General features: G+C 49.0%; 2 protein-coding genes across 3 annotated transcripts; one reads left to right on the forward strand and one right to left on the reverse strand.

Moving 5' to 3' along the window:
• Positions 1–8,540: 8,540 nt before the first annotated feature.
• Positions 8,541–10,433, forward strand: Srarp (steroid receptor associated and regulated protein). Of its 2 annotated transcripts, none has more exons than XM_048426694.3 (2): positions 8,541–8,736; positions 9,964–10,433. In XM_048426694.3, the coding sequence occupies exons 1-2, from the start codon at positions 8,628–8,630 to the stop codon at positions 10,398–10,400; spliced, it is 546 nt and encodes a 181-aa protein (XP_048282651.3). In that variant the 5' UTR covers positions 8,541–8,627; the 3' UTR covers positions 10,401–10,433. The 2 variants fall into 2 exon arrangements, with proteins under 2 accessions (XP_048282651.3, XP_087762822.1); XM_087906696.1 differs by lacking the exon at positions 8,541–8,736 and adding an exon at positions 8,759–8,911.
• An 8,471-nt stretch (positions 10,434–18,904) lies between these two features.
• Positions 18,905–22,457, reverse strand: Hspb7 (heat shock protein family B (small) member 7). The gene is made up of 3 exons (XM_048426707.3): positions 22,172–22,457; positions 21,567–21,700; positions 18,905–20,360 (listed from the first exon to the last, which is right to left on the reverse strand). The coding sequence occupies exons 1-3, from the start codon at positions 22,362–22,364 to the stop codon at positions 20,181–20,183; spliced, it is 507 nt and encodes a 168-aa protein (XP_048282664.1). The 5' UTR covers positions 22,365–22,457; the 3' UTR covers positions 18,905–20,180.
• Positions 22,458–27,757: the final 5,300 nt, after the last annotated feature.

Raw genomic sequence — 27,757 nt, forward strand, 5'->3', positions numbered from 1 at the left:
AGGCTGGACTGGTCCACATCCGTTTTCAGCAAGTCCAGGACTTGCAGTCATTTGGAGCAGGTTGCAGTCAGCAGCTGATACTTGTATGTGTCCGTCAGCCAAGTGGAAATCTGCTAAGACAGATACAGACTAGGGACAGAAAACTGAAATTTAGGACCTTAAAGGAAAATCTTATATTTGGAACTTTCAGCCTGTAGTGCTAGTAATTAGGAAAGAGGGGGATTCCCAAGATCAGGAGCGAGAGAGAAATACCATGCTCAGGAATAGACAGGTGGGGAAACTTAGGCTGTATTTATCTGGAGTCCATATGACCTGTGAGAAGTTGATCCAAGTCTTATGACTCCCTCAGTCCTCTGAGGATTATATAATTCTTTTAGTTTACAAAAAGATATAAAGTTTTTAGATTCATTAGCATTACCAATATGTATTGATTTCCTCACTGTAGAGCATTCAGGTAGCAGGTGTCTGTAAAACAACTGGAGCCAACTCACACCTTTGGGTCCTAGCATAAGCTGCAGATTTGGGTTAAAAAGCATGAACATTCTTTTCCTTTTCCAGAGAGCCAGATATAGATTGGACAGAAATATGTTTGGCCCAGTGAGAAGCACATTTAAGTCTACACTTAAAAAGAAGACAACCAAAAGAAATCTAAAATCGCGAGCTTGTGACTGAACAGTAGTCAGTGTTCTACCAGCTTATCACAACTCTGGCGAGCAGGATTAAAACTCGGAACTTTGGAAATCTTAGTGTAACAACAGCATAAAAGGGGAAGGAAATCTGAAACAGTTTGTATTTTCTCATCCTTAAATCAATACCTTTACAACTTACATTTACTTCTTTTTTAAATTCAATCTAATTTTTGTTGTTGTTGTTTTCAAAACAGAGCTTCTCTGTGTAGTTTTGGCTGTCCTGGAACTCACTCTGTAGACCAGGCTGGCCTCAAACTCACAGAGTTCCACCTGCCTCTGCCTCCCAAGTGCTGAGATTAAAGACATGTACCACCATGCCTGGCTTAATTTATTTTTTTTTCTTTAGTTTACATTCCAACCACAGTTCCCCTTCCCACTCCTCCTCCCACCACATTTACATTTTAAATCATTTTCTGATACCCTCAAAACGTATTTAAGCTTTGACATCCTCAGACCCTTATATATAACTTAGACCATGAAAACTTACATAGACTCCTATCCTCAGACCGTTATATACCTTAGAACACGTTTTAGACCCTTGCATAGACTTTAACCCCTTTTCTTTCCAACAACTCATTTACCAGAGACACAATTAGCTATTACTGCGAACAATCATTTCAAATCATGTTCATTTAGTAGAGAATTATACCTGAAACCTGTTTATCTTTTAATATAAAGCCTGTTAGCAAAGGCAAGCCTGTCTACCTTTTCTCACCAGGTAGCTCTAGAAAAAGTAAGGTTTGACTTTTACATAGGAAGTGAGCTAACAAGCTGGCTGCAGCCTTGGGGAAGAATCTGGATGCCTGCTGCTGCTAAGCTGACCAAGCTATAGCTAACCCAGCCATCTGTACCATCAGAGATCTGAGAAGGACACATACAAATACCACAATATATAATTCAAATGGCCCATGTATCATTTAAAATGACAGAGTCTAGTCATTACCTAGATGGTCATCCAGATGCCTGAGGTCCCAGGACAGCATCATTCTCCAGCTGCCAGGTCGACAAGGTGAGAGGCTTTCCTGTGGAGGCGGAACATGGGAGAGACTGACTTTATTGTGTCCAGGCGAAGTGGGACAGTCAGCTCTTCAGCGTCCTGCTGGTCCACAGTTCGGGCTGGGTCCTGGTGGTAGGTGCTACACTCAGGCAGTCTTGCCTGGTGGTCAGTATCACCACAATCTAGGTGGGCATATCTTGGTGCCCCATCACCTTCTTTGGAGATCTCAGGGTCACTGCTGGGATTTGAGAGTCTTTGTGAAAGTAAGCTTTTTCCATTAAGCATTTTAAATGCCATGTTCATCAGATCTCTGACAAGTTTGAGGACCATTATCTATTAAGTATATCTGAGCTAAACAAACCTAGGCTTAACTTGGAAAACAAATCTGACATGACTACATGTTTGATTATTACAGATGACTAACTAATAACCTGTATTTCACAATTACATATTATATTTTTAAATGAGCTGCATAGGTACAAAGCCTTAAATAAGAGTAGAAACATATATTTAGTCTAACAAAAATAACCTTACATGTGTATCAGCATACAAAAATCCATACCAATGTGAAATATTTGAGACTAGTAGTTTCTTTTTTTTTAGTTTTTTAGCTGAAAAGTAGAGTCAATAATCTACCTTTCTATTCTATAATTTTTATTTTAAAAGTAGATGTAATAATCTATCCTTTCCTTTATTCTCTCTCTTAATTTTGAAAAAGATCCCTAAATCTGCCTTCTTTGTTTAGCTTCCTCCCTGACCATGACCAATAGCAACTTGCAAACAGCCCCTCTTACACAATCACAGACATCCCCTAAATGAACAGAGACCACTCACCCACCTCTTGGGAATGTGGGCATTGTGTCCTCTAGCCGGCTTCCTGTTGTCTCAGGGTGACAGCATCTCTAGGGGACACTTAGAAAATTGGAATAATAGCCAAGAGCTAGCTGTGTGATTTTGTGTTTAGTCTCGGCGTGATGGGAAAGTGTAGAGCTTATCTGAAGTCTTAGCTGGAGGAGTCTATGAGGCTGGACCACCTCAACTAGCAGCTTTGAAGTTGTTCTGGATGCAGAATTTTGAGGAACTAAAGCATTCTGAGAGACTGGATAACCTGAACTAATTGTCTGTTCTTTACTCATGCCTGGTCCTTTTGTTCTGAATACATACAACCCTTTTGTTTTTGTTTTATTTTTTTGAGACATGATTTCTCTCTACATTAGAGCCTGTCCTGGAACTCTCTCTGTTGAAGATCAGGCTGGCCTTGAACTCACAGAGATCTGCCTCTCTCTGCCTCCCAAGTGCTGGGATTAATGTGCCACCCCATCCCCACCCCCAGTAAACATACCAACTTTTAAAGATAACATACATATCTGTATTAACACAAATATGGAATGTGTGGTGTACACAAGTCAGTTAAAGATGATGTGTTTTATGTTTGAACAGACAAAGGGCATCTGTCAACTTTATAAGTCCATTTTGACTGTATAACCAAACTGTTATGAGGATTCTGTAGCCAACAAGATTTTTTTGCGTGTTATCCCATCTCAGAGCTGTTCCCATGTAGAGGGATCAGTATATATGTCACCTGTCCTGTAGTCTTTCCTGCCTGCCTCCCTCACGTCTGCAGTCACGATCTTCAGGAGGTCTCCCCATGTCAAATCTGATCTTTATTAGTTTTGAAGGAACTTTTCATTTCCTATGAAAACAAAAGAACAACCTTTCCTCCAATGTAATACATTTCCTGACTTCCATTCTGAAGCCAAGACATCCCTAAAGTGTATAGGCTGGCTTAATTCAGCAGTTCCTTCCATAATCCAATGTTTTTCTGCAGCTGCTGTTCATTCATCAGCATTTAAAAAATTCAAAGTCAATAAATCAACAAAACTCCTGGCTCTTTTATTTATTTTTAAGCTCAAATATTAACAATATAAAACATTCCATAAACTTAAAATGTGCCATAACCTTATAAATGTAAATATATTTTTAAAAAACTGTTTCTTTAAAAATATCTAGCTTGCCTGGTGGTGGTGGCGTAGGCCTTTAATCCCAGCACTTGGGAGGCAGAGGCAGGTGGAGCTCTGTGAGTTCAAGGCCAGCCTGGTCTACAAGAGCTAGTTCCAGGATAGGCTCTAAGGCTAAAGAGAAACCTTGTCTTGAAAAAAAAAATCTGGCTTTTAAATTTTCTGTAAAACTCTAAAGTTTTCTCTTAAAGAAATTAAAATCTGGGGGCTGGTGAGATGGCTCAGTGGTTAAGAGAACCGACGGCTCCTCCAGAGGACCCAGGTTCAATTCCCAGCACCCACATGGCAGCTCGCAGCTGTCTGTAGCTCCAGTTCAAGAGAATCTGACATCATTATACCAATGCACATAAAATAAAGTTTAAAAAAAAAAAGAAGTTAAAATCTCTCCTGTGTATTTTTACAATATCGAAAATAAAGTTCCTTTTTTTAACTTTAAGAGGGAAGATATGGGGCACAGCCACAAAGTCTGCATAACATAAAGCTAATCTCCAACAGTAGAAATAATTCAAAGCTCAAGATCTGGGATTCATTAAAAATGCTTTAGGTTTTCTGGAGAGACTTAGATCATTTTTGACCCCGCCCTTGAGAGCATATACATAGCCTGCCTTCTAGTTTCCCAGCCTGCTCCATTTCGTTGTGGCTGGTGCTTATGGTGCCTATTACATGGAATCGGCATTTCTAAAACCGCTTATGTCCACCATTGGAACTGGGCTCTTCAAGAACTCTAGTCCTGCCATACCTTTGCAAACCTCAGCTGTTCCCCCACGATTCCTTCACGTCTTTAAACCATTGTCACCTGAGTGGATCTTAAAAAGTTGAACTATCAACACAAGGTACATTCTTGCATATGAATACATGGAGGTACAGCTTTCATATGTTATTTAACAAGCATTGTTTTTGTAAAACTTCAAGACAATTCTGAGGCCATTTCTGAACCCTCTCAGTACTTCCCCTCCTCCCCTGGGAACCAAGGACATAACAGCTATACATGCACGTACTGAGATGTTGGGAACTTTCCATCTCCCTGAATAGGGGCAAGATAACCCTTAGGTGTTGTTGACTCAGTTACTGATGTTTTGACTCAGTCCCTGGGAAGGGGGCAAAGTGACCCTCAGATGTTTTCCCTTACCTCATCTCATCTAGCAACCGCTCTCCAGCCAATTATTGGTAATAGCCCTTTTGAATAAGCCAATCATAACAGTTAAAGAACAACCCCCAGATACTCCCCCTTGCTTCTGTGGCTTTTTCTTTTAAAAATAGTCTCTACCAGCTATTCGGGGTCTTTTCTGGCCTCTAGTACTGAAAGACCCTGTCATGATAGAATTAATAAAATTCTCATGCTTTTACGTCAGCTGTGGTGGTGAGAGATGGTCTCTGGGTGGCGACTCCTCCTTCTTGGTGATTGGACTCTAGGGTCCAACAGTTTTTAAATCCTTTCATAACCTTGTTTTTATGACAGGACAGAAATTTCATATAAAAATCCATCCCAATCAAAGTATTTTGGAGACCCGTTTTGGCTGCTTTGGTAGGCCTACTCTCCGTGGTCACCTTGAATCAAGATGACTGCGGTGAAATCACATGACATCCATCTTCCCTAACCCTAGCAAAGATGGCTGTCAGACACGCGACTGCCCAAAGATGGTGGCAATCCAAACTGGAATCATGCCCATGAAATAATTACTATGCTCTGCCAGAAACAAACATTTCAACGTACTCTGACCCTCATCTAACTTAGGGTCTCTGTGGGTTTGCCTTTAAAAATGCTGTACCCTATGAGAGCCAAAGTTACATTTTAAGTTTTAATTACTCTGTAGTAAGTTTAATCTCTATGAAACAAAAAATATCTCTGATCTGCCAGCCCCTTGCCCAAGGGCAGATAGTTTGTAAAATGCTGGAGGCTGTTGTTTATGGGAGATAACAAGCCATGTGTTTTCACTCCCCCTAAACAAGTTTGTTTGTCCTGTCTGCACCAGACATGCTTGGTCACATGTGGGTGACAGGATCACAGACTGGAGGTACTTCAGGATGTGTGCTTGCCCCTGATTGGGTGTAGGCTATAGGTCAGGATGTATGCTTGTCCCTGATTGGACCTGATGGGACATACAAAAGCAGGTACAAAACTTACTTGACTCCGTGCCATCTTCTGGAGACCCAGAGATGGACCTGTCCAGAGCCCATCCACCTGGCCAGTACCACCCAGCTCAATAACTATTTCATATGGATCATTTCACAGCCTCCTGAGCTTTTGTTGAAAATTACCTCTTTGGCCGGCCGGTGGTGGTGCACGCCTTTAATCCCAGCACTCGGGAGGCAGAGGCAGGCAGATCTCTGTGAGTTCGAGGCCAGCCTGGTCTGCAAGAACTAGTTCCAGGACAGGCTCCAAAGCCACAGAGGAAACCCTGTCTCGAAAAACCAAAAAAAAAAAAAAAAAAGGAAGAAGAAGAAAAAAAAAAATCCTTAAAATTAACTCTTTGAAATTGATTGCTAAATTTTGAAATAATGTTATGAATGGTATTAAAGATAACTATAACTGTAACTAAAATATAAAGTACATATATTTTTTAATTAATTCAGTATCCTGAGATAAAATGGTTTAAATTTGTCGGGTTGTGGTGACACACACCTTTAATCCCAGCACCCAGAAGGCAGAAATAGGTAGATCTCTGTGAGTTCGAGGCCAACCTGGTCTACAGAGCAAGCTTCAGGACAGGATTCAAAGTTACACAAAAACCCGTCTCGAAAAACAAAAAAACAACAAAAACAAACAAAAATTGTTTAAAATTTCTATCACAGTATTTCCTTAAGTATTGATTTTTTTCTTACTAAATGAACATTTAAAAACCTATAATTAAGTATATTTTCTTATTAGACAAAGCCTTTGCTTTTCAAATAGTCCTTGCCTTAAGTGTATAAAATCTGCTTAAAGAATGATTCCTACTTCCAGGACAGGCTCCAAAGCCACAGAGAAATCCTGTCTTGAAAAGCCAAAAAAAAAAAAAAAAAAAAAAAAAGAATGATGCCTACATAAAATAGTCCCGCTAAATTACATAGTGATTGTAAACATGGTACTGCTGGACAAATATTTAAATTTCCTTATAAACATTGGTCTGTTAGATAAAGAAATAACACAAGCTATCCAGGGCTACACAGAGAAAACCCTGTCTCAAAAAAATAGAGAAGTAATATACGTGTGTGTGTGTGTGTGCATGTGTGTGTGTGTGTGTGTGTAAAACAGTTCATAGAATGCAAATAACTGTAAATACAGGGGAACTATATAGTTAGTCTTGTAAATTTTGGTTATTTTAGGTAGGATCGCCATTTTGGACTGAGGTAGAGGTAAGAGCCAGTGGCTGTCTGTTTTGCTTTTCTGATCTTCAGGTTGAACCCCAATCTCTCTCTCTGACTTTTTATTAATCATGCATCACAGTACAACAATCTATGTCACATGTCAGCTACAGAAGGTGTAGAAAACAATTCATACGTAGCTCATAATGGCAGACACTTCTGACATGATACAGAGGCTTACTTATTTATCCTGGAGCTTGCTCTGTAGATCAGGCTAGCCTCAAACTCTAGATCCCTGCCGGCCTCCCAAATGCTGGAATTAAAGGAGTGTACCACCTCCACCCCATAAGAGTTTCTTCTTTAATGACCTTTATCAGGAATTCCTGTCTCCTGAAGACTGCAGTCCTGCCTACTACTAAGCCTCACCTACCTGAGAACCTAAGAATGTGCTTCCTACCTAAGAGGGACCTTATAATAGTTAATAGACTGTGTAGTCCTGAATGCATAATACGTCATAGTTGGCCAACAGGAGGACCCGTGAGTGAGAACTCCTGAGTAGAATCTGTGTGCAGAGCCTGGTGGGTTAAAGTTTCAATACTGTGATGGGGTTGAAATGTGTGGGCCCAGAGGCTAATTATCTTATCACGAGGCGCAGTTGTGGCACTCTGGGACAGCCATTCCTGCCTTTCCCCTGTGTTGGAACTAACATTCTGTGGCGATAGACAAAGCCCTTTTAGAATCTATTGACTTAGCAGACCACTAGCTCCCACCAATCCAAAATAAGCATCATCAGATACAGCATCTCGAGCCTCCAGAAAAGCTTCCACCTCCCTCTCTGAGGATGCACCTACCAATGTGGAGTTTTTTGTTTGTTTGTTTTTGTTTTTGTTTTTCGAGACATGTTTCTCTATAGCTTTTGGAATCTGTCCTGGAACTAGCTTTTGTAGACCAGGCTGGCTTTCGAACTCAGAGATCCACCTGCCTCTGCCTCCCGCGTGCTGGGATTAAAGGTGTGCGCCACCATGGCCCAGCCCCACCAATGTATTTTGAACTTGCCTTGGTTTATGACTTTCTGGTCTCTGAAGCTCTACAAACTTCAGGAAACTGCTTCTGCGTTGGAATAAGGAATTCAAGGTAACCTAAATCTGTGTTCGCAGAACATGGTCACTCAAAATGGCTTCAAATAAACTCTTGTTCCCTGTAAGATGAAGGCTATGCGTTTTATGTGACATACCATACAGAGCCCTAGGCATGGTGGCCCTTGTCTGTCATTCCATCACTGGGAGGAGGCTGCGGCCAGAGAATCAGGAGTTCAAGGACAGCCAGCTGCACAGTGAAACCCTGCCCTTCCACCAAATAAAAGTAATAAATAAGAAGCCAAAGCAGTCAGCTAATGGCTGAAATTGGGGTGGGGTGGGGTGGGGTGGGGAGTGAGGCCTGACTGGGAAACTTCCAGAGAACTATCCCAGGTCAGGAAGCAGCTAGATTGGAAAAAGATAGAGCTTGCTTGGTAGGAAACCTGTCTCCCCACGCCCAGCAATTTGTTGATACAAACTTTCAGATCAACAGAGTCCCCTAGAGCCAGTTCCTGAGGCTCCCTCAGGACTAGAAAAGGTTTGGTCTCAGGGTGGAGGGAAGATGTGTCCAAGGACATTCTTAGACGGGCACTGTGACAGCTTGGCTTCCTCAGCAGAGCCCCAGGACCAGGGAGCCACCCTCACAGAGTCTGGCCCGAAGATGAGCTCCGGTAAGATGTGGCCCAGGGCTTCTCGGCACCAGGGGAAAGGCCAGCTGAGGAGGAGGGGCAGGCGTGGGGCTGATGACTGGGGGTGTGTGGCTGTCACCAGTGGACTTCACACAGCCCTTTATCAATCAACAAACAGAGCATACGTGTCCTCTGAACCGGGCCAAGATTACACCAGGTAGGGAGGAGAGCTGGGGTACTATTTGCAGGATGTCAGAGAACAGCTTCGGAGTTGGTCTTAGTCCACTGTCAGATGAGATCACATGGGTTGTCAGGTCATAGTAAGCAATTTCGCCTTCTGAGCCGTCTCCCTGACTTAGTTGTGTGTGTGTGTTGAGGGGGGAGTGGTTTTGTGCACCATGGTGGTGCACACCTTTAGTCCCAGCACCTGGGAGGCAGAGGCAGTGGATCTCTGAGTTTGAGGCCAGCCCAGTCTACAGAACGAGTTCCAGGACAGTCAGGGCTACACAATAAACTCTCTCTCTCTCTCTCTCTCTCTCTCTCTCTCTCTCTCTGTGTGTGTGTGTGTGTGTGTGTGTGTGTGTGTGTGTAAGGGGGAGTACGGTATGGGGTAGAGAAAATGTACACCATACCTGGCTTCTTCCTTTTTTTTTTTTTTCAAACAGACTCTCAATTTAGTCTAGGTTGGGTCTCAAAACAGCATTTCTCCTGACTCAGCTTCCCAAATGCTGGGATTAAAGGCCTGAAGTGCCACGACTGGCCCACCCCCAGCACTGGGGTTGTAGACCTGTGCCACCTCACCTGCACACCCCCAGTGCTGGGGCTGTAGACCTGTGCCACCTCACCTGGCATTTTACATGGGAGCTGTGGGTCTGCTTGTGCAGAAAGTCTCCGACCACTCGGGTAGTCTTCCCAGCCCCCAGCCCCACCCCAGAAAATACTGTGTAAAGATCCTCCCTGGGCAGTTCATGAGTGAGACATGCCCAGGGGCAAGGCTTGAGGTTCCCACAAACAGGTGAGCAGGGAGAGTACACAGTTTAAATTTAGGTATTGGGCCAGCGAGAGTACCGAGTGGGTAAAGGCGCTTGCTGCCAAGTCTGAGGACCTGACCCACATGGTACAAGGAAGAACAGACTCCACAAGTTGTCCTCGGACCTCTGACCTCCACATGCAGAACATGGCTCATGTGTGTCTACACATAAAATCAACAAGTCAATCAACTTAGATGAGTATGCTCATCTAAACTTCTGGCCTCTCCCTTCCTTTTAGGCATGCAGTCGGCCGGCCCCCACAAGGCTGTCCCCACAGCTCACATCACTGTCGTTATTGACTGTGCCACTGGGAAGCAAGTCTCCCTGGCGGCACCCCCAGTACCAGCCCAGGCATCAAGGCCCAGCCAGGGACGTGTCACTCCGCCCATGAAGACTTTTGTTATGTTCTATGGAGAAAACACGCTGCGTGGGACTCAAGACTTTCCGCTCAGTTGCAGGCCTCTTGCCAGGACCAGGGATACCATGCCAGCCGTGCCATCCGACAGAAGACTCCCGGCTCTAGCTCCCCCGACCAGCCCGCCGAGTACTCAGGACGATCCTCAAGTCAAAAGCAGCTCCTTGAAGCCTGGAGCTACTGAAAGGCACGCAGCTTGGGACACAGTTAAATGCTCACTCCAGGCGCTCTCTTCCTGTGTCTGTGGGCAGGCTGAGTAGTTTGGTGGCAGGATCTGTCCGGGGTGGCGGGTGCGGGGCGGGGAGGGGGGGAGCCTGGGAAAGTCTGAACCCAGGAAGGCGTCCTGGAAGTAAAGGATCTAAGAGCCAGTCCTGTCTCTGTCCTCTTCCCCGTCCTCTGCCAGGCTCTCAGCTAAGACCAGGCATGGAATCAACCAAGCACCTTCTACCTACCCTACAGGGTGCTGCCAATGACGTCACGGCTTTGCTGATGCTTGGGAAGGGAGAGGGGTTGAGCAAGTGACCAAATAAATAAACATGATGTTTTGAGCATTGCTGAGCAGATTTGTGACACGATAGTGTCTTTCCTGGTGCAGGGCTTGGGGACGGGCCAGTTGTACAGGATGTTTTAATTTAGAAAAAGCAGCGAGAGAGAGAGGGGCCATGTAGCAGAGCTCAGGTGGAGGGCTTTTTTTTATTGGGGGAGAGTGAATGGGAAAAGGGGAAACAGAGAGAGAAAGAGGGAGGAATGGGAACCTCTTACAGGGCAGGGCCCTTTTAAAAGGGAACGTAGTGAATGCGCTCAGGAGGTGCCCTTAGTGGCTGCAGCTGAGGACGTAGGCCCCATGGTCAGGCCAGTGCAGATGCCTGAATGCTAATACAGGTAAGGCAGTACGAGCTGAAAAACAGAAAGAGCCAGCCCCAAGGAATTTTTTTCTCCTTACGGAAACTCACCCACATCTCATCCCAGAGCAACCAGGGAGAGCTCCTCTGTGGTGTCCCCGTGTGATGGTCAGCCGGGGTTGAATGAAACCCTTCTCAGAGAAGGGTGGGGGTCAGCAAGAACGATGGCTTAGCAGTTAGACCATAGATTACCCTTGGAGAGGACCTGAGTTTGGACTTCAGCTTTCCCGGCTTCCCACAGGCACACATTTACATAGATAAATACACGTGCACATCAACAAAAAAATCTTTAAAAACAAAGAAAAGGATTAAGTCAGGCCATGGTGACACCGCCCTTGACCCCAGTACTCGGGAGCCAGAGGCAGGCGGATCTCTGAGTTTGAGACCAACTGTGTCTACTGAGTGAGTTCCAGACAGCCAGGGTTGCACAGAGAAACCCTGTATTGAAAACAAAAAACAACAAACAGACAAAGAAAAGAAAGAGAAGGACTACAGACTCCTCCCCTCCTCACTACAGAACGTGGGCAGGCAGGCAGGAAGCCTAGGGGCTGGACATTAGCGCAGACTAGGGAGAGACAGTTTGGACTAGGCACGAAGTGACAGTGTCATATAAACGGCTCACGTCCACTGGGCAAGTGGATTATGTTCTGCCCTCTTCTCGATGCACCCGTGAGCTGCACAGCCCCTGTCCACCAGCAGGTGTCGCCCTATCACCAGCTGGACTCCGTTTTCCTAAAGTAAAGCTATCATCTTCTCCTACCACCTAAGTGCGGGATAATGACTGTTTATGACAAGCATGGTAACTCGGTGAAGGTTCAGGGTTCCTGCACTGTTCTTGCGCTCAGTACAGGCAGCTGTCTTTGTAGCTACTGGCTAGCAGCTGTATGGGTGGCACACCACAGCGGCTCACGCCAGTTCAGTCTGCATAGACATGATTTTTTACTACCATTTTACAAATGAGAAAATTAAGACCACAAAGGTGAAGCTTTGACCATGGTCGCTATTTTTTTTGTTTGTTTTCTGAGACAGGTTTTCTCTGTGTAGCCATAGCTGTCCTGGAACTTACTCTATAAACCAGGCAGGCTGGCCTCGAGTCACAGAGATCCACCTGCCTCTGCCTCCTGAGTACTGGTATTAAAGGTGTGTGCCACTACCGCCTGGCTCATGATCACTAATTATTAAGGAGGGTGGGAGAACAGAAGGAAGAGGGAAGGGGGGAGAAGAAGGGAGAAGGAGGAAGAAGAGAGAAGGGGCAGGAGCAGAGGAAAGGCAAAATGAAGAAGGACCAGAAAGGGAGGGAAGGGGGAAGCAAGTCAATTTGTAGCCCTTCCCTTCTCCTTCTGGTTCTCGGGGGTAGTGTGCTGGGGTCCTTCAGGGAGGCATCCCAGACAACCCCAACCCTTTCCATAAACCCCAGACTCCCACAAAGACCGTACCTAGTTTCTACCTGTGCCAGCTGCAGCCAGGCTGCTCAGGTGCCTACTGCCTGCACTGTGCCCATCATCCTCAGGGACAGAGGCTTCAGTGCAGCAAACACAGCCCATGGAGCTCCTAAGACATCTGTGGTCTCAAGAGAGATCCTGGATGTAGGCAGATTTTTTTTCTACCCCATCAGCCAGCTCCAAAATAACCACATAGAGACTTCTTATTAATTATGAAATATTAGTAGCTCACTGGTAGCTTAAACTTATTACTAACTAGCTCTTACAACTTAAACTCTCCATCACTATTTATTTACATGGGGCTTGTTACCTCATCTCCTACATGACCTGCTTCACCTGAGCCTGGCTGGCGACGCTAACATCTTCTTCCCAGTGTTCTCTCTGCCCCAAGAATCCTGCTAGCTCTTGGCTGTTCAGCTTTTTATTAAGCCAATCCAAGTGACACATCTTCACAGTGTACAAAAAGATTATTTCACAGCACCTGGGTAAGTGGGACCGGGTTCTCTTTCAGAAGGGCACCCCAGAGATTCTTACTAAGCATAATACAGCAGCAGTTAAGGTCCATTAAGTAAAAAACAAATTCCTTCTGATTGAGGGGATAAAATCTGTGGCCTGGATGGAGACCGAACGTTCTGAGCTACCCAAAACTTAAAGAAATTAATAAAGTTGGGCCAGTCAGCCTCTAGCCTGAGGGACTACCCCTGGTGTCTTAGGGTTTTTATTGCTGTGAAGAGTCACCATGACCACGGCCGCTCTTATAAAGAAAACATTTAATTGAGGGTGGCTCACTTACAGTTTCAGAGGCTCAGTCCATTATAATAAGGAAGGGAACATGGCAGCGCGCAGGCAGACATGGTGCTGGAGCTGAGAGTGCTACATCTTGCGGGCAGCAGGAAGTCAACTGACTGTCACACTGAGGCAAGTTTGAGGAAAAGAGACCTCAAAGCCCGTCCCACAGTGACACACTTCCTCCAACAAGACCACATCTCCTAATAGTGCCATTCCTTTGGGGATCATTTTCTTTCAAACGATCACAGAGAGGAAAGGCTTTATTTCATCTTAAAGTTTGTAGTCCATCACCCAGGGAAGTCAACAGGAGGCCTCGGAGGGGTGCTGTTTACTGCTTTGTTCCCCTTGGCTTGCTCAGACTGCTTCTATTTTTTTTAATTTTTTTTTAATTTTTTTTTAATATTTTTTTTATTTATTCTGTCTGCATGTATGCCTGAAGGCCAGAAGAGGGCACCAGACCTCATTACAGATGGTTGTGAGCCACCATGTGATTGCTGGGAATTGAACTCAGGACCTTAGGAAGAGCAAGCAGTGCTCTTAACCTCTGAGCCATCTCTCCAGCCCTAATTTTTTTATTGATTTTTTCTTGAGCTCTATATTTTTCTATGCTCCCCTCCTTACCTCTCCCCCACCATTCAGCCCTCTCCCATGGTCCCCATGCTCCCAATTTACTCAGGAGATCTTGTCTTTTTCTACTTCCCATGTAGATTAGATCCAGGTGTCTCTCTTAGGGTCCTCATTATTGTCTAGGTTCTCTGGGATTGTGATTTGAAGGCTGGTTTTCTTTGCTTTATGTTTAAAAACCACTTGTGAGTGAGTACATATGATAATTGTCTTTCTGGGTCTGAATTACCTCACTCAAAATGATGTTTTCTAGCTCCATCCATTTGCCTGAAAATTTCAAGATGTCGTTATTTTTTTCTGCTGTGTAGTACTCCATTGTGTAAATGTACCACATTTTCCTTATCCATTCTTTGTTCGAGGGGCATTTAGGTTGTTTCCAGATTCTGGCTATGACAAACAATGCTGCTATGAACATAGTTGAGCACATCTCCTTGTGGCACGATTGAGCATCCTTTGGATATATACCCAAAAGTGGTATTGCTGGGTCTTGAGGAAAATTGTTTCCTAATTTTCTGAGAAATCGCCACACTGACATCCAAAGGGGCTGTACCAGCTTACGTTCCCACCAGCAATGCAGAAGTGTTCCCTTTTCCCCACAACCTCTCCAGCATAAGTTGTCATCAGTGGTTTTGATCTTGGCCATTCTTACAGGTGTAAGATGGAATCTCAGAGTTGTTTTGATTTGCATTTCTCTGATGACTAAGGATGTTGAGCATTTTCTTAAGTGTCTTTCAGCCATTTTAGATTCCTCTGTTGAGAGTTCTCTGTTTAGGTCTGTACTCCATTTTTTTTTATTGGATTATGTGATCTTTTGGTGTCCAATTTCTTGAGTTCTTTGTATATTTTGGAGATCAGACCTCTGTCTGATGTGGGGTTGGTGAAGTTTTTTCCCATTCTGTAGGCTGTCATTTTGTCTTGTTGACCGTGTCCTTTGCTTTACAGAAACTTTTCAGTTTTAGGAGGTCCCACTTATTAATTGTTTCTCTCAGTGTCTGTGCCACTGGGGTTATAGTTAGGAAGTGGTCTCCTGTGCCACTGTGTTTAAGTGTACTTCCCACTTTCTCTTCTATAAGGTTCAGTGTGGCTGGCTTTATGTTGAAGTCTTTGATCGATTTGGACTTGAGTTTTGTGCATGGTGATAAGTACGGATTTATTTCATTCTTCTACATGTTGATATCCAGTTATGTCAGCACCATTTGTTAAATATGCTTTCTTTTTTCCATTTGATTTTTTTTTTGCTTCTTTGTCAAAAATCAGGTGTTCGAAGGTATGTGGATTAATATCCGGGTCTTCTATTTGGTTCCATTGGTCTTCCTGTCTGTTTTTATGCCAATACCAGGCTGTTTTCACTACTATAGCTCTATAGTAGCGTTTGAAGTCAGGGATTATGATGACTCCAGAAGTTCTTTTATTGTACAGGATTGTTGTGGCTATCCTGGGTTTTTTTTTTCTTTTCCATATGAAGTTGAGTACTGTTCTTTTGAGGTCTGTGAAGAATTTTGCTGGGATTTTGATGGGCATTGCATTGAATCTGTAGATTGCTTTGGGTAAGATTGCCATTTTTACTATGTTAATTCTACCTACCCAAGAGCAAGGGAGATCTTTCCACTTTCTGGTGTCTTCTTCAGTTTCTTTCTTCAAGGATTTAAAGTTCTTGTCAGACTGCTTTCTTACACAGCACCCAGGATCACCAGCCTGAGGGTGGCTGTGTCAACAGTCAGCTGGGCCCTCCCATAGCAATAATCAATTAAGAAAATGCACCACAGACTTGGGTACAAGTCAATGAAGTTCCCTTTTCTAAAATGATTCTAGCTTGTGTCAAGCTGATAAAACTAGCCAGTGCTCCTAGGAAGCTGGTCTCACATTAAGCCAGGCTAAACAGACAGGCAGAATATTTATCCCTTCAATGAGAGGAGGTCCTTGTCCTCAGCGTTCCTGACTCTAGGGCAGCCCCTGTGACCACCATGAGGTTGCCTGAAACCTGACTCAGCAAGGTCCAGCTTTAGCTTCTTGTGTTTTTCTCTCCCTCCCCTTCAGACACTGCACAGAGCAGGAGTGCACTTGTCCTGGGTACACAGGGCTTCCTCAGTCTGTCTCTAAAGCAACTGTTCTTAACTTGTGGGTCACGGGGGCAAGGGGGGGGGTGTCCTCCTAACAGTATCAGAAAACACAGACATTTACATTAAGATTCATAACAGTAGCAAAATTACAGTTACGAAGTAGCAACAGAAATAATGTCATGGTTGGGGGTCGCCACAACATGAGGAACTCTATTCCCTCTCCGTGCTCAGGTGGCTGACCTCCAGGATGGCTTAGGTGATCTGCTGCCAGGGTATTGTTTTGTTTTGTTTTGTTTTGTTTTGCTGCTCTAGGGTTCTCCTGCTACTGAGATCGCAGCTGCCTGCCCTGGGGTTTTTCTTCTAATAAAATTGCCCTCTGTCCATTAACTCTGGCTTTGCTTGGTTTCCAAACCTTTCCTGCCCTTCAGTTCTTTGTCTGTTGGAGGGGAGAGACCCGTTCTTGCACACTCTTGATGGTTTCAGTCTCACCGAGGGCCCCAGGCAAGGACCTGTTTTCTGTTCGTGATTGAGAGAACTAAGGTGTCCATGGGCTTCCTACCTCCACCCTAGGGCTGGGAAGGCTTCATCTCAGAGGGGCAGCGGGGGCGGGTGGGGGTGGGGGTTAAGCTCCACCCCCTAGTGGCTTTTCCCTAGAGCGAAGGATCAGCCCAAGTACAAGTCCTGCTGTGCTAGGGACAGTGTGGTTACCCTAGGCACAGAGAGGTTAAGCTACTTGCACAGTGACACATTGCTCAGAGCAATGATTTGACCCTTAGGTGATCTGCCTCCAGGGCCCACGAGGGTCCCTCCACTCCTTGCCGTGGCTCCTTTGATCCCTTCTGTGCCAGGTCTGGGAGCAAGAGGGACAGACTGGGAAGAAGCAGAGAGCACACAAGGGGCACCGGTCTGGGAGAAGAAAGCGGAACTACGGCGGGAGTTCAGGAATCCCACACTTATTCCTGAGCTACGTGAATGCTCTTGCTGTGTGACGCTGGGTGAGGTCCCAGACCTCTCGAAGTCTGGAGCTCATCATTGGATGAAGGGTTTGGACCGAATCCATGAGACTTAGCCTGGCCGTGCCAATGGATGGGCCGACTTCCCAGCACCAGGCACGTGCTACCTGCATGGTTGAAACACGGCTGAAGTCAATCTTGCAGGAGGTGCGCACACCTCAGGCTTGGGACTCTAATTTTGTTGTTTTTGTTTTAGACAGGCTCTAATGCAGCCCAAGGCTAGCCTCACACTGTGGAGCCAAAGGTAACCTTGAACTTCTAATCCACCTGAACGGGTCTCAGAGCTCTAGAATTTCAGACATAAACCTCCAGACTCCAGAATTTTCCAGGCAAGCACTCTATCAAGTAACACCCAGTCAGGACCCTGCTTTTAAGACGAAACTCTCGGGGCTGTGGCTGTGGAAGGAAGCAGCCTTTGAAACCGGAAGCCTTGTGGAGGCCTCATTTCCCTGATACCTGGGGCAGCACCTGGCTTGGCTTCTCAGGAGGCCTCTGGTCCCTGAGGGCTACATCTTTTCATCCTCCGGTGGTTGATACACAGGCGTTTTCCCAAAGTAACAAGATGTAGGAATCTTCCTCTCCTCACAGACTCTGCAGAAGGAGGGGCTGCCATGTCTTGGGGAGAAGGAGCATGCTGATCTGGGCTGACCCAGCAGGGAGTTATTCTGAGACCCAGGCAAAGATTCAAATCCCAGAGAGGACACTTCCAGACTGGACAACCTTGGATCACTTGCTTGACCTCTCTGAACCTCCACATCCGTCTGTGCCAGACGACAATAGGATTCTGCTCATAGGATTTTTGGGGTGCTTCTCACATACTGGGGACTCAATGGATGGGGCTCTCAGAATTAAGTTCCACCAGTGAGGGCAGGTTGCTGGGCCTGCAGCCAGGCCTATATTTAGTCTAGAAAGGGTGGGCCAGCGTGGTGCCCCAGCAGGCGGAGCTGAGAAGAGAGACTCCTGGAAGGCCGCCCCCACATGCCTGCCCTCCCGGTCAGCGGGGTCACCTTGGCTCAGCCCAGGGCTCCCTTAGACCAGAAGGACCTGGTTTCCAGCGGCAGGAAGCTGCCTGTGCAGGGGCTGCGACCTGTGAGGGGAGACAGGCACCCACCCCACCCAACCCCCACCCACCGCTGAGGACAGTCCCCCTTCCTGCGCTGGTTTTCCGGCGGGCTGCTGTGGTCTTCTCGCCAAGGTGAACCTGACCTCGGGTCGGGGGCGAATGGGGAAGGCTGTCAGTCCCGCCCCACGCCCCAGCCCCGCGCCGATGAGTGTTGGGGCTGCAAATAGCCCAGCGGAATCCGTGACTCACGAGGCTGGAAATACTGCACCCCCACCTCCCCTCCCTGCTCCGACCGCGGTCGCCAGCGGAGCTGCTCTGGGGAGCACAGTCGGCTACTCTGATTTCAGTAGGAGCAAGGAGACCCTTCCCCCATTCCCACTCCACTCCTCCCCCACTCCCACCCCCCACCCCCGCCCGCCCGCACCCGGAACACTCCAGGCTTACAGCCATCCATCACCTCTCCCTGAGGTTGACCCTACCCCAGTTGGTTGTATCTTCTGAGCTGTGTGACCTTAGGCCTATCACTTAGCTTCTCTGGGCCTCAGCGGCCCCATCGAGGGGAGGGACTTCGAGAAGGGACATTGTGGCCCTTGGCTTGGGACAGCATCGAATGCAGTGCTGGTACAGAGTCCAGCTCAGACATTCCTCTTGAACTACAGAATGAATACAAAAGGAAGGGCAGGCAGCAGGGAGACAGGATGCTGTAAGCCTTTCTGTAGAATAACGCCGGATTTCTGCAGGCAGGTCTGGGGAGACGGGAGGTCAAAAGTTCCTCACATTTCCGGCCTTAAGCTTCTTTCCCCAGTCCCGAAGTCCTCCCCACCCACTCAGTCTCCTCTCTCAGGTAGAACTCCAGGTGGGGTCTCCACAGGTCTCTCATACTGTCCTTTTATTGTGTATAGGTTGTAGAGACCAGATTCCTGTCTCTACAGGAACCCCCACCCTCCCTGTCCCCAGGGTCCCAAGATAGCAGGAGTCAGAGGCCCCAAGGACCCCAGCTAACTGAGAGCTTCCCCCTCTCACACACCTGCTTCTACCATGGGAGACTGAGACAAGCCAGGGTCAGAGCCCTGGTCACCCCCCCCCATTTCCCCCCCCCACAAGGGTCTTTGTGTCCTGGACTTGGAGGGCAGAAGGGATCTGGGATGGGGCTCTTCCTGTGACCACCCTGTGCAGGGGACATGTGAAGGAAGGCCTGTGGCTCTCAAGAGTTGGAGTCAGGGGACCGTTCCCTAGGGCACAGAGGTGAGAGGCTGAGGGCAGCTGAGGCAGTGCTGGGTTCAGAGCCAACCTTCAGCGGCAAAACCGAGCATCCAACTGGCTCAGAGATGCTATGTCCCCATTGATGAAAATAGAGATGCTAACTCTGATTTAGGACGGTTCGAACTGGGCTTGAACCAAAGGGAATGAGTATTTCAGGACTAGGACAATGGCCTGTATATGTGTGGGTAGATTGGTGGATTAGCAAATCCTGGGGCAGCTCTTGCTCTCACTTCTGCCGAGGACTCTCTCTGCAAGGGGAGCCGCCCAGGAGCGTAGGTCTCTACTAGGAAGGAGGAGACTCAGTCTGGCCTAAGGCACCAGCAGCTGGACATAGGAGGCCCACCTGGGTGCAGGTGGCCTTGCCTGGCACAAGTATCTGATCGAGGACCAGCGTGACAGGTAGCCCTGGGTTTGAGGCTTGGAGAGCTGCAGCTCTGGGGAGGTGGCTGTCATGGCTATCTCTCTGGTTTGTCTGAGGCAGTCCACCTAGGCCAGCAGCACCGCTTGCGGCCAACTCTTATATTCCACTTGCCAGGAGGGTCCCTGGTCCCCTGCCCCGCAAAGATGCCATCCATGTCTCTCTGTCCTCTGATCATTTGCTCAGAAGCACAGTCCCCATCTTTCTCCCCAAGTCCATACTTCAACACCTCTATTCGTGAACTAAGATAGGGAGGTCCCATCTGGGTGAGGGTCGTGGGGTTGCCCCAGGTGGAGAGGAGGGCCCTAGTTTGGGGGGAAGGGAGTGACCCACCTGGGGCCTAAGAGTGTGTGGGGTGACTGGAACCTAGGCTGAGATGTTCTGGGGGCCGTTGTCAGGGGTCAAGATGACCTCAGCAGCAGGCCGGTTGAGGAGGAGATGGGGGAGGACAGGGGTGGGGAGACCCTCAGATCTTTATCTCCGTCCGGAAGGTCTGCTGGACGTGCTCCGTGCGTGGGTGACGCCGTGCCCGGATGGTGAGGCTGCCATCCTCTCGAAGGGCCGAGGTCACCGATGTAGGGTCCACATCCTCTGGTAGTTGGCACTTGTGAGCGAAGGTGTTCACGACTGTGCCATCAGCAGCCAGCTGGGGAAGGGGTGACAGGTCAGGAGTGACCGCCCCAGCTCTGGTCCCATCCTGGGTCCTGGTCATGCCCAGATCAAGCCAGAGCCTCCTCTTTGCTCTCTGTCCCCAGTGACCCCACTGCTCTCAGGTGTGGAGGAGCTGGCCAGAGATCTGGGGGTGGTCAGGATCCAAGGGCTCTGCAGAGGGGCTCCAGTGGTCCCAGGGGGAACTGGATGTAGAATGGGGTTAGGTGGGCTCCATAAGGGCTGAGCTTCCATAGAAGTAGCTGGAAGACTAGGACTCTTGAGCCATGGTGGGAAGATGACACAGCTGTGCCCTCTGGATCCCTAGACACCCTGAGTATCCACCACCAGGGCCACCACCCTCCCCCGCAGCCCAGCTAGCACATAGTGTCCAGCAGCGTCGGCTGGCTGAGTCACCCCTGAGACGTGGGGCTGGCACGTGCAGCCAGTGGCCCGCAGTCCTCGAACCCCTGGCAGGGCTTCCTAGTGTCCAGCCTGAATTAGGGGAGCTAGCCAGGCTTGGGGGTGGTCAAGGAGGCCTTGGCAAATATCCTCTAAGAATCAGCATGGCCCTAGGGACTGGGGCAGCCACTATCTATCTGTGCTGGCCGTGCCTTCCCTGATGAGCTAGCTGCTCTGAGACTCTGGGCAAAGTACTTGGGGTCCAGGGTGGGTGTGGCTCTGAGCTTCATGGCTTCCTCTCAGCCTCAGGCCCAGTGTGGGGGTGCCAAAACAGGACCCACGCTTCTGGCTCTGGGATGAAAGGGGGTGAAGGTGTGGCGTGAGTGGACTGTGCTTCCCAGGTGCGCTCGGTCACTGCCACATTCCTCTCCCTTCTGCCAAGGAGCCGTCCTTACTCCACCATGGTCTCCCTCACCCACTCATGTCTCAACCACTCCAATTCCCTTCTGCCCACATCCCAAGATCCCTCTCTCATCTCTGGAGGCTCCCAGGTGCCATGATATGGGCTCCTGAAGACAGGTTCTGTGAACCTTAGGTTGGAGAGGGGCATGCAGGTCCCTGGCCTATGAGCCCACTGGAAACAAACTGCAATTTGCCCTGGGGGAGTACAGACAGGTTAGGAACATGGGTCAGGGTATGAAGTCTCAAAAGACAGGTGCCAGTAGGGGACATAGAACCAGCTAGATTAGGCAGAGTCCAGGGGAAGGTGGGGACTCTGGGGTGGAGCAGACTCCAGACTCACCTTCTCCGCTCGCACCTCGATGTGGTTGTTGGAGGTGGTGACAATAATATCTTCAGGGGAAAAGTCTCTCATGTCCACGGTAAACTCATAGGCATCCCCGAGGGTCTTGATGTTGCCTTGGCCCCCAGGACGGGCTGTGGGCAGAGCTGCTATAAGCTGGGCACCCAGCAAGCCCTGAACCACAAACCTAGGTCTCTGCTCTTCTTTTGGGGAAATGAGTGGCTCTCCCAGATAACAGCTCCTCTCCTCACTCTTGTGGCTCACCTTGTCGGGGGGGGGGTGTCTGGGGGTGAGCCTCATCCTATTCAACATGTCCCTATGCATGAAAGTCCCTCCTTTAGCAATTCTATCCAGACCTAGAAGCTCTGAGAGGCCAGCCACCCCTCAGCCCCAGCCAGCCCTCCAGGGTTCCCATTAGGACATGGGCCATGTGAGACTCACCATTGTCCCCAGAGGCCCACCTGTATCATAGACATATCTGCCTTGGTGGCCAGGTGGCTGGAACCCATGCAGCACCTATTCCTGGCAGATGAGTGGCCACAGCCCGCTCAGCGATGCCATGGAGCAGACCTTCCCACCTGTGTCTCTCCCCTCCCAGCACTTGCCTGGGAAGGTCAGGGTCTCCGAGTGGGGCCGCATGAAACTGCCAAAATCCTCAGAAAACATGCTCAAAGCCTTCTCCATGGGTGGGTCCTGGGCTGGGAGGGCTCGGGAGGCCGAAGAAGAAGAGGAAGAGGAAGAGGAGGAAGAATGGAAGCTTCTCTCCGCTCTGAAGGCGGAGGAGGTCCGGTGGCTCATTCACAGGCAGCAGGGACCCTGTCTAGGCAGGGGCTGGGCTGGAGAAGCAAGTGGGTGCAGGCCTCCAGGGAAGCATGCCGGGGGGCCAGATTGCCAGCGCTTTATAAGGCCCGGCCGTCCCTGGGCTCAAGGCCAGCCCCTTGTCTGCTGGCTAAATTTAGGCCTCTTCATGGCCCAGAGGGGCCTGGAAATCTTCTTGGGAGAAATGGCCCTGCTGACAGCCTGACACACAAGGGCCGGCTTGGAGGGCTGAGCTCATCGCCTGGCACTCCAAGACCGGAGCTCCAGCCCCAAGGGCCTCTGTAGCGGCCAGGGCAGGGGGTGGGTCCTGCCCTGTGCCTGCCCCAGGACTTTGTGGTTTGCTGTTTGCCTCCCTAGCCAGGGACCTGACTCTCCTCTTAGACTGATTCTCAGGGTCTGTGCCTCAGTGATCTGACTCCTGAGGAGAGGGCGCGTGCAAGAGCCTTGCTGGACTGTTTGTGGGATACCAGCAGCTCCAGGATTAGCTGTATCTTCAAAAAGGTTGAGACAGCCCAGGGAGGGAAATTGGACAGCATAGCTGACCCCTGACAACTCCCACAGTGACCCCGGTTCCATGTCGTTGTCCTCATCCAAGCTCTCAGAACCTTTAGCAGCAGAATAGCCGCTAGCTGGCAGCGGGAGGTGGGGCTAGGGCGCTTCAGGGAAGGGGCAGATAGTTCGACAACTATCCTTAAAGATCTGGGAGTCTAGGTTGTCGGCAAGAGTCTGCTCCATCTCAGACTCAGAGGAGTCGTCTGCCCGGGATCGTGGTCATAGGAGATCACATCCAGGCAAAGAGAATGCTGGTGGCTCCCGGGGTGTCTCTGGGCACTGCTGTCCCTTTCCAGCAAAGCCTCTAGACCAGGAAATCGAGCCTCCCAGGAAGGGAAGCACGTTAGAATGGCTGGGATTCCACCCCAGATGTGCCTGACCCTTGTGTCCAAGAAGAGGTCCCTTTCTACTACGAGTAGAACCCCAGATTGCATGACACTGGGCAGGGGACAGAAACCAGGGGAGGCACTTTCCAGAGGCAGGTGGCCCATCAGTCCATCAAGCAGTTTTGGAACACAAATCTTGCCCTTTCTTCCCATAAAATCACCGCATTCCTCTCTCCCATGGAAGCTTCTTGTTGCTCTGGACTACACAGGACTCCTTCTGTCCAGAGTCCCCAGCACCTGCAGTGTGACATTGTCTTCATGAGTTCTGACCCTTCTCTTGGTACCCCTCATCCTTACTCCTGGGGCAGAATCTCCTGTCTTCCCTCCAACACCCCATTCACCCAGGAGTTCCTGAAGATGAGGACTCCTCTTGTCTCTGGGTTCACAGAGCCAAGACTGGAGCTGCATCCCTGGTAATACAGACAGGACAGGGCAGGGTAGAACTGGGGGTCAGCGTGATGGCTGGAGCTACAGGGATCTGTCACCCCCTGACATCCCCTGGAACTGGAGTTATGGATGATTAGGAATTACTCATGTGGGGGCTTAGAACTGAACCGGGGTCCTCCGTGTTGGCTATCCTGACTGAAGGGAGACTGGCAGGGCTTCATTCAGGGGGTCACCGGGACTGAGGTGAGATAGAAAGAGGTGGGGTCGCGTGGGGCCCCCCCAGAGCAGCCTGCCAGGGAAACAAGAGCCAACAGCTAAAAGCAGACACGCTGTCACCATCACGGTGCTGAGGGCCTGAGTCACTGCTGCTGGGTGTCAGCTCCCTCTACCCCCACACCCGCCCACCAGTCCCCTCCTTTTCCCCACATCCCTGAAGAGTCATCTACATAAATACTGAGTCCTCTGGCTTCAGTGGCCAGGCGGGACCTCAAAAGGTCACTGAGGTCATTCTCTGACACCAGGCACGCTTCTGTCAGATCACAGGAATAGGAGGAGCCTCAGAGAGGATCCAGGTCATCACTGGGTGTGGTGGCATATGCCTGTCATCCCGGGAGAATCAGGAGTTCAAGGCCAGTCTCAGCTTCATAGGAAGTTGGAGGTCATTATTCAGTGGCCCTAAACGGCCTCTCCAAAGTCCAAGGGATGTCATGGGAGAGGGGATGGAAGGACAGAGGCAGTGGAAGGATGGGGAGGGAGGCACGGGGTGGGGTGCTGTCACCTGCATATGACACGACCTTGCGAACACCAGCACAGAGCAGCTTTGTCTGTCTACCTGGGGCCTGGGGGAAAAGAGGGACATTCGGGATGGCAGGGGGAGGGGGTGAGTTAGGAGGAAGGGAGTCATTGAGTGACAGTGAGGGGAGCATAGGGTGGGGTGAGGGAGATCCGGGTGCAGAGCACACAAGTATGAGACTGTCAGAAAACAAGAACCCCAAGGGCTGGAGAGATGGCTCCGCAGTTAAGAGCACTGACTGCCTTTCCAGAGGACCAGGGTTCAGTTCCCAGCCACGTGATGTCTTACAACCCTCTAACTCCAGCTCCAGGGGATCTGGCTCCCACGAGGAGCAGCAGACGTGCATGTGGCGCACAGACTACACACACAGAATAATAAAGTGTATGTTTTTCAAAAGCCAAGAACTCCAGAAAGGATGCTGGTCCAGTCTCTTGAATTTGGGGCATCTTCATCCCGGGAGCATTTTCACAACACAGGTGCTCCCCACGTTTCTGATCTGGGAAGCTGGAGAGATGGCTCAGCCTATTGCTTTTGCAGAGGGCCCAAGTCTGGTTCCCAGCACCCACAGCAGGCAGTTCATCACCACCTATAACTTCAGCTCCAAGGTTTGCAGCACCCGCTTCTGACCTCTGTGGGCACAACACTTATGCACCCACATGTAGACATACAATTAAAAATAAAATAAAACTTGTACATTTTTATTAGATTTATTCATTTTTTGATTTTATATGTGCTTTGTCTGCATGTATCCATGTGTACCATGTGAATGCTTTGTGCTTGTGGAAGCCAGAAGAGGGTGTTGGATCCCCTGGAACTGGAGATCGGATGATTGTGAATTATCCATGTGGGGACTGGGAGTCGAACCAGGGTCTTCTGCAAGAACAAATGCTCTTAACTGCTGAACCATCTCTCTGGCCCCAAATAAACCTGATTTAATAATAAATATAAAATGATATAATATATATCAATCAAATGATTCTGATGAAGACCAGGAATTCTTCCCCCTCAGCTCCTACACAGCCGGCCTGAAGGCCAGAGTAAGGAATCCATTCACAGAATGCCTCCTGGGTGATGTTTAGGCCTGGGAGACTTGGATAAATGGAAGGCAGGCAGACCCTTGCTGCAAGGCCCATAGGACAGAAGTGACCAAGGCTCTGGTCAAGGAAGGAGTTGGATGGCAGGTCTGTTCTGGCTTCAGACCTGCTATAACAGGACAGCTGCCTCTGCTCCTCAGGCACCTAAGACAGAGGAGAAGCTCGTGGGTGGGGAGACTGGCAGGTAGGGCTAGCACATTTGGGAGGAACTTACCCTGAGCATAGGAACACCTGATATCCGTGTCTCAGCTTCCTGGTGCTCACAGTGGGGTGTGGGCATGTGAGGCCAGTTATGACACCAGTGCCAGCTAGCTGCCAAGACCAGAGACGTGTTTGGGTTGTCAACAGAACAGCTAAACCATCTGTTGACAGCTGGGGAAGGGGAAGGTAGCCCTGGCTGTGCAGAACAGTTGGGTCCTGCTCACTCTACATCAAAAACACAAAATAGCAACAACAACAAAACATCCTCGCTCCTATTTTGAAGTAACTATAGTTAGAAGCTGTTAAGAGTCTTGGATTTTGCTGGTGGTGGCAGTGCACGCCTTTAATCCCAGCACTTGGGAGGCAGAGGCAGGTGGATCTCCTTGAGTTCGAGGCCAGCCTGGTCTACAAGAGCTAGTTCCAGGATAGGCTCCAAAGCTACAGAGAGACCCTGTTTCAAAAAACAAAAAAACAAAAAACAAAAACAAAAAAAAAACAGAAACAAAACAAAACAAAACAAAAAAGTCTTGGCTTTTCATCAGTCACTGGAGGGACATAATCTTCGGAGTGGTAACAGGGTTGACAAGGGGAGGAAGGGCAAATCACCCCTTACCTAGATTTTCTTTTCTCTTCCTCCTCTTCATCTCCTCCTATTCCTTGACACAGTGTCTCATGTAGCCCAGGTTTCACTCCGATTTGCTATGTAGAGGAAGATAACCACGAGCTTCTGATCCCCCTGCCTCTAAGCTCCCAAGGCCTGGGACTGCAGACATGTGCACCACACTGGGTTTACCAGGTCCTACAAACCAAACTCAGGGTCTCATGCATGCTGGGCAGGCGTTCTACTAACTGAGCTGCCTCGACAGCCCCCCCCTCCAATCTTCTAAACGTAGCCCCAGGCACAAGCTCTTTATATTGTGTCCAGTTTCTTGGGAGCTTGGAGATGGGACAGACAGTCTGACCCCAAGTTCAACCTCTGCTTTGTGACCATTGGTGAGCGACTGCATTTCTCTGGCCTTTCATCAAGCACTGCAAAATGGTGTCATTACTTCAACTTACAAGGGTATGGAGGCCACACTAAACAGTGGAGCAGTGCCGCCAGCTCACACACATGCACACTCTCATATGTATACACATACACACACAGAGATGCACGCACACACATATGTACACATGCATGCACATACATGTGTACACATATGCGCATGTGCACACACACAGACACACAAACACACACACTTCTTTGCCGTCTCCTCATGCTTTTCTCAGAGGACCCTGCCACAGCCATAGGGGCAGTTTTCTGAGATTCAGGGGCTAGATGAAAATTTCATTCATTTCCTTGCCTCATGGTCTCCAGCCCTCCCAGTTCACCCACTCTTTTTCCCACCCCTGAACAAGATGGGACTGTCAAAGCAAACCCCCAGAACAGTGTGCCTGCATAGGTGTCAGGCAAACCGTGGCGGGAGTCCTGCTTCTGGGCTCTTTGAGGTGGGGGCACTGGGTGCGTGCCTCTACTTCGGCGGGCCTCTGTGATCTCGGACAAGAAGCCTCACAGTTCTGCAATGCCATTATGGGCCATTTCCTCGGGTTTGGGGAGAGCTCAGTCATTTGGGGCAGTTCTGAGCATTGTGGGACTAGCCACGTGACCCCGTTGCTCTGTACCCATGTGCCTTCTGCTGCACCCCTTCCCTCCCCTCCCCCATTATACTTTGAAACCCCTTTCTGTGTCCAGCCGAGAGTCCAGACCCCGAGGCTCAGCTACAGCAGAGGACTCTCACGATCCTGCACGGTCAGAGGCTGCTGTTCCCAGGCCCCGACCCCAGGAGGCCCCAGGGACCACAGCAAGGGCCCTCTCTTGTTGCCTAGCTCTCTAGCTGAGGAAATCCACCCCTCCCGACTTCTCAGTAGCTTCCTGGTCAGTCTGGTGAGTTCTGACCAGTTTCTCAAGGACATTCTTAA

This window comes from Myodes glareolus, chromosome 6 (genome assembly GCF_982192425.1).
Source record: "Myodes glareolus chromosome 6, mMyoGla1.1, whole genome shotgun sequence".
Classification (NCBI taxonomy): Eukaryota; Metazoa; Chordata; class Mammalia; order Rodentia; family Cricetidae; genus Myodes; species Myodes glareolus.

Coding starts and splice junctions, on each gene's coding strand:
- Srarp (XM_048426694.3), top strand. CDS start 8,628: ATGTGTCCAAGGACATTCTTAGACGGGCACTGTGACAGCTTGGCTTCC. Junction 8,737..9,963: donor TGGCCCGAAGATGAGCTCCG/GTAAGATGTGGC, acceptor CCTTCCTTTTAG/GCATGCAGTCGGCCGGCCCC.
- Hspb7 (XM_048426707.3), bottom strand. CDS start 22,364: ATGAGCCACCGGACCTCCTCCGCCTTCAGAGCGGAGAGAAGCTTCCAT. Junction 21,701..22,171: donor GGAGACCCTGACCTTCCCAG/GCAAGTGCTGGG, acceptor CTCTGCCCACAG/CCCGTCCTGGGGGCCAAGGC. Junction 20,361..21,566: donor TCGAGGTGCGAGCGGAGAAG/GTGAGTCTGGAG, acceptor CCCCTTCCCCAG/CTGGCTGCTGATGGCACAGT.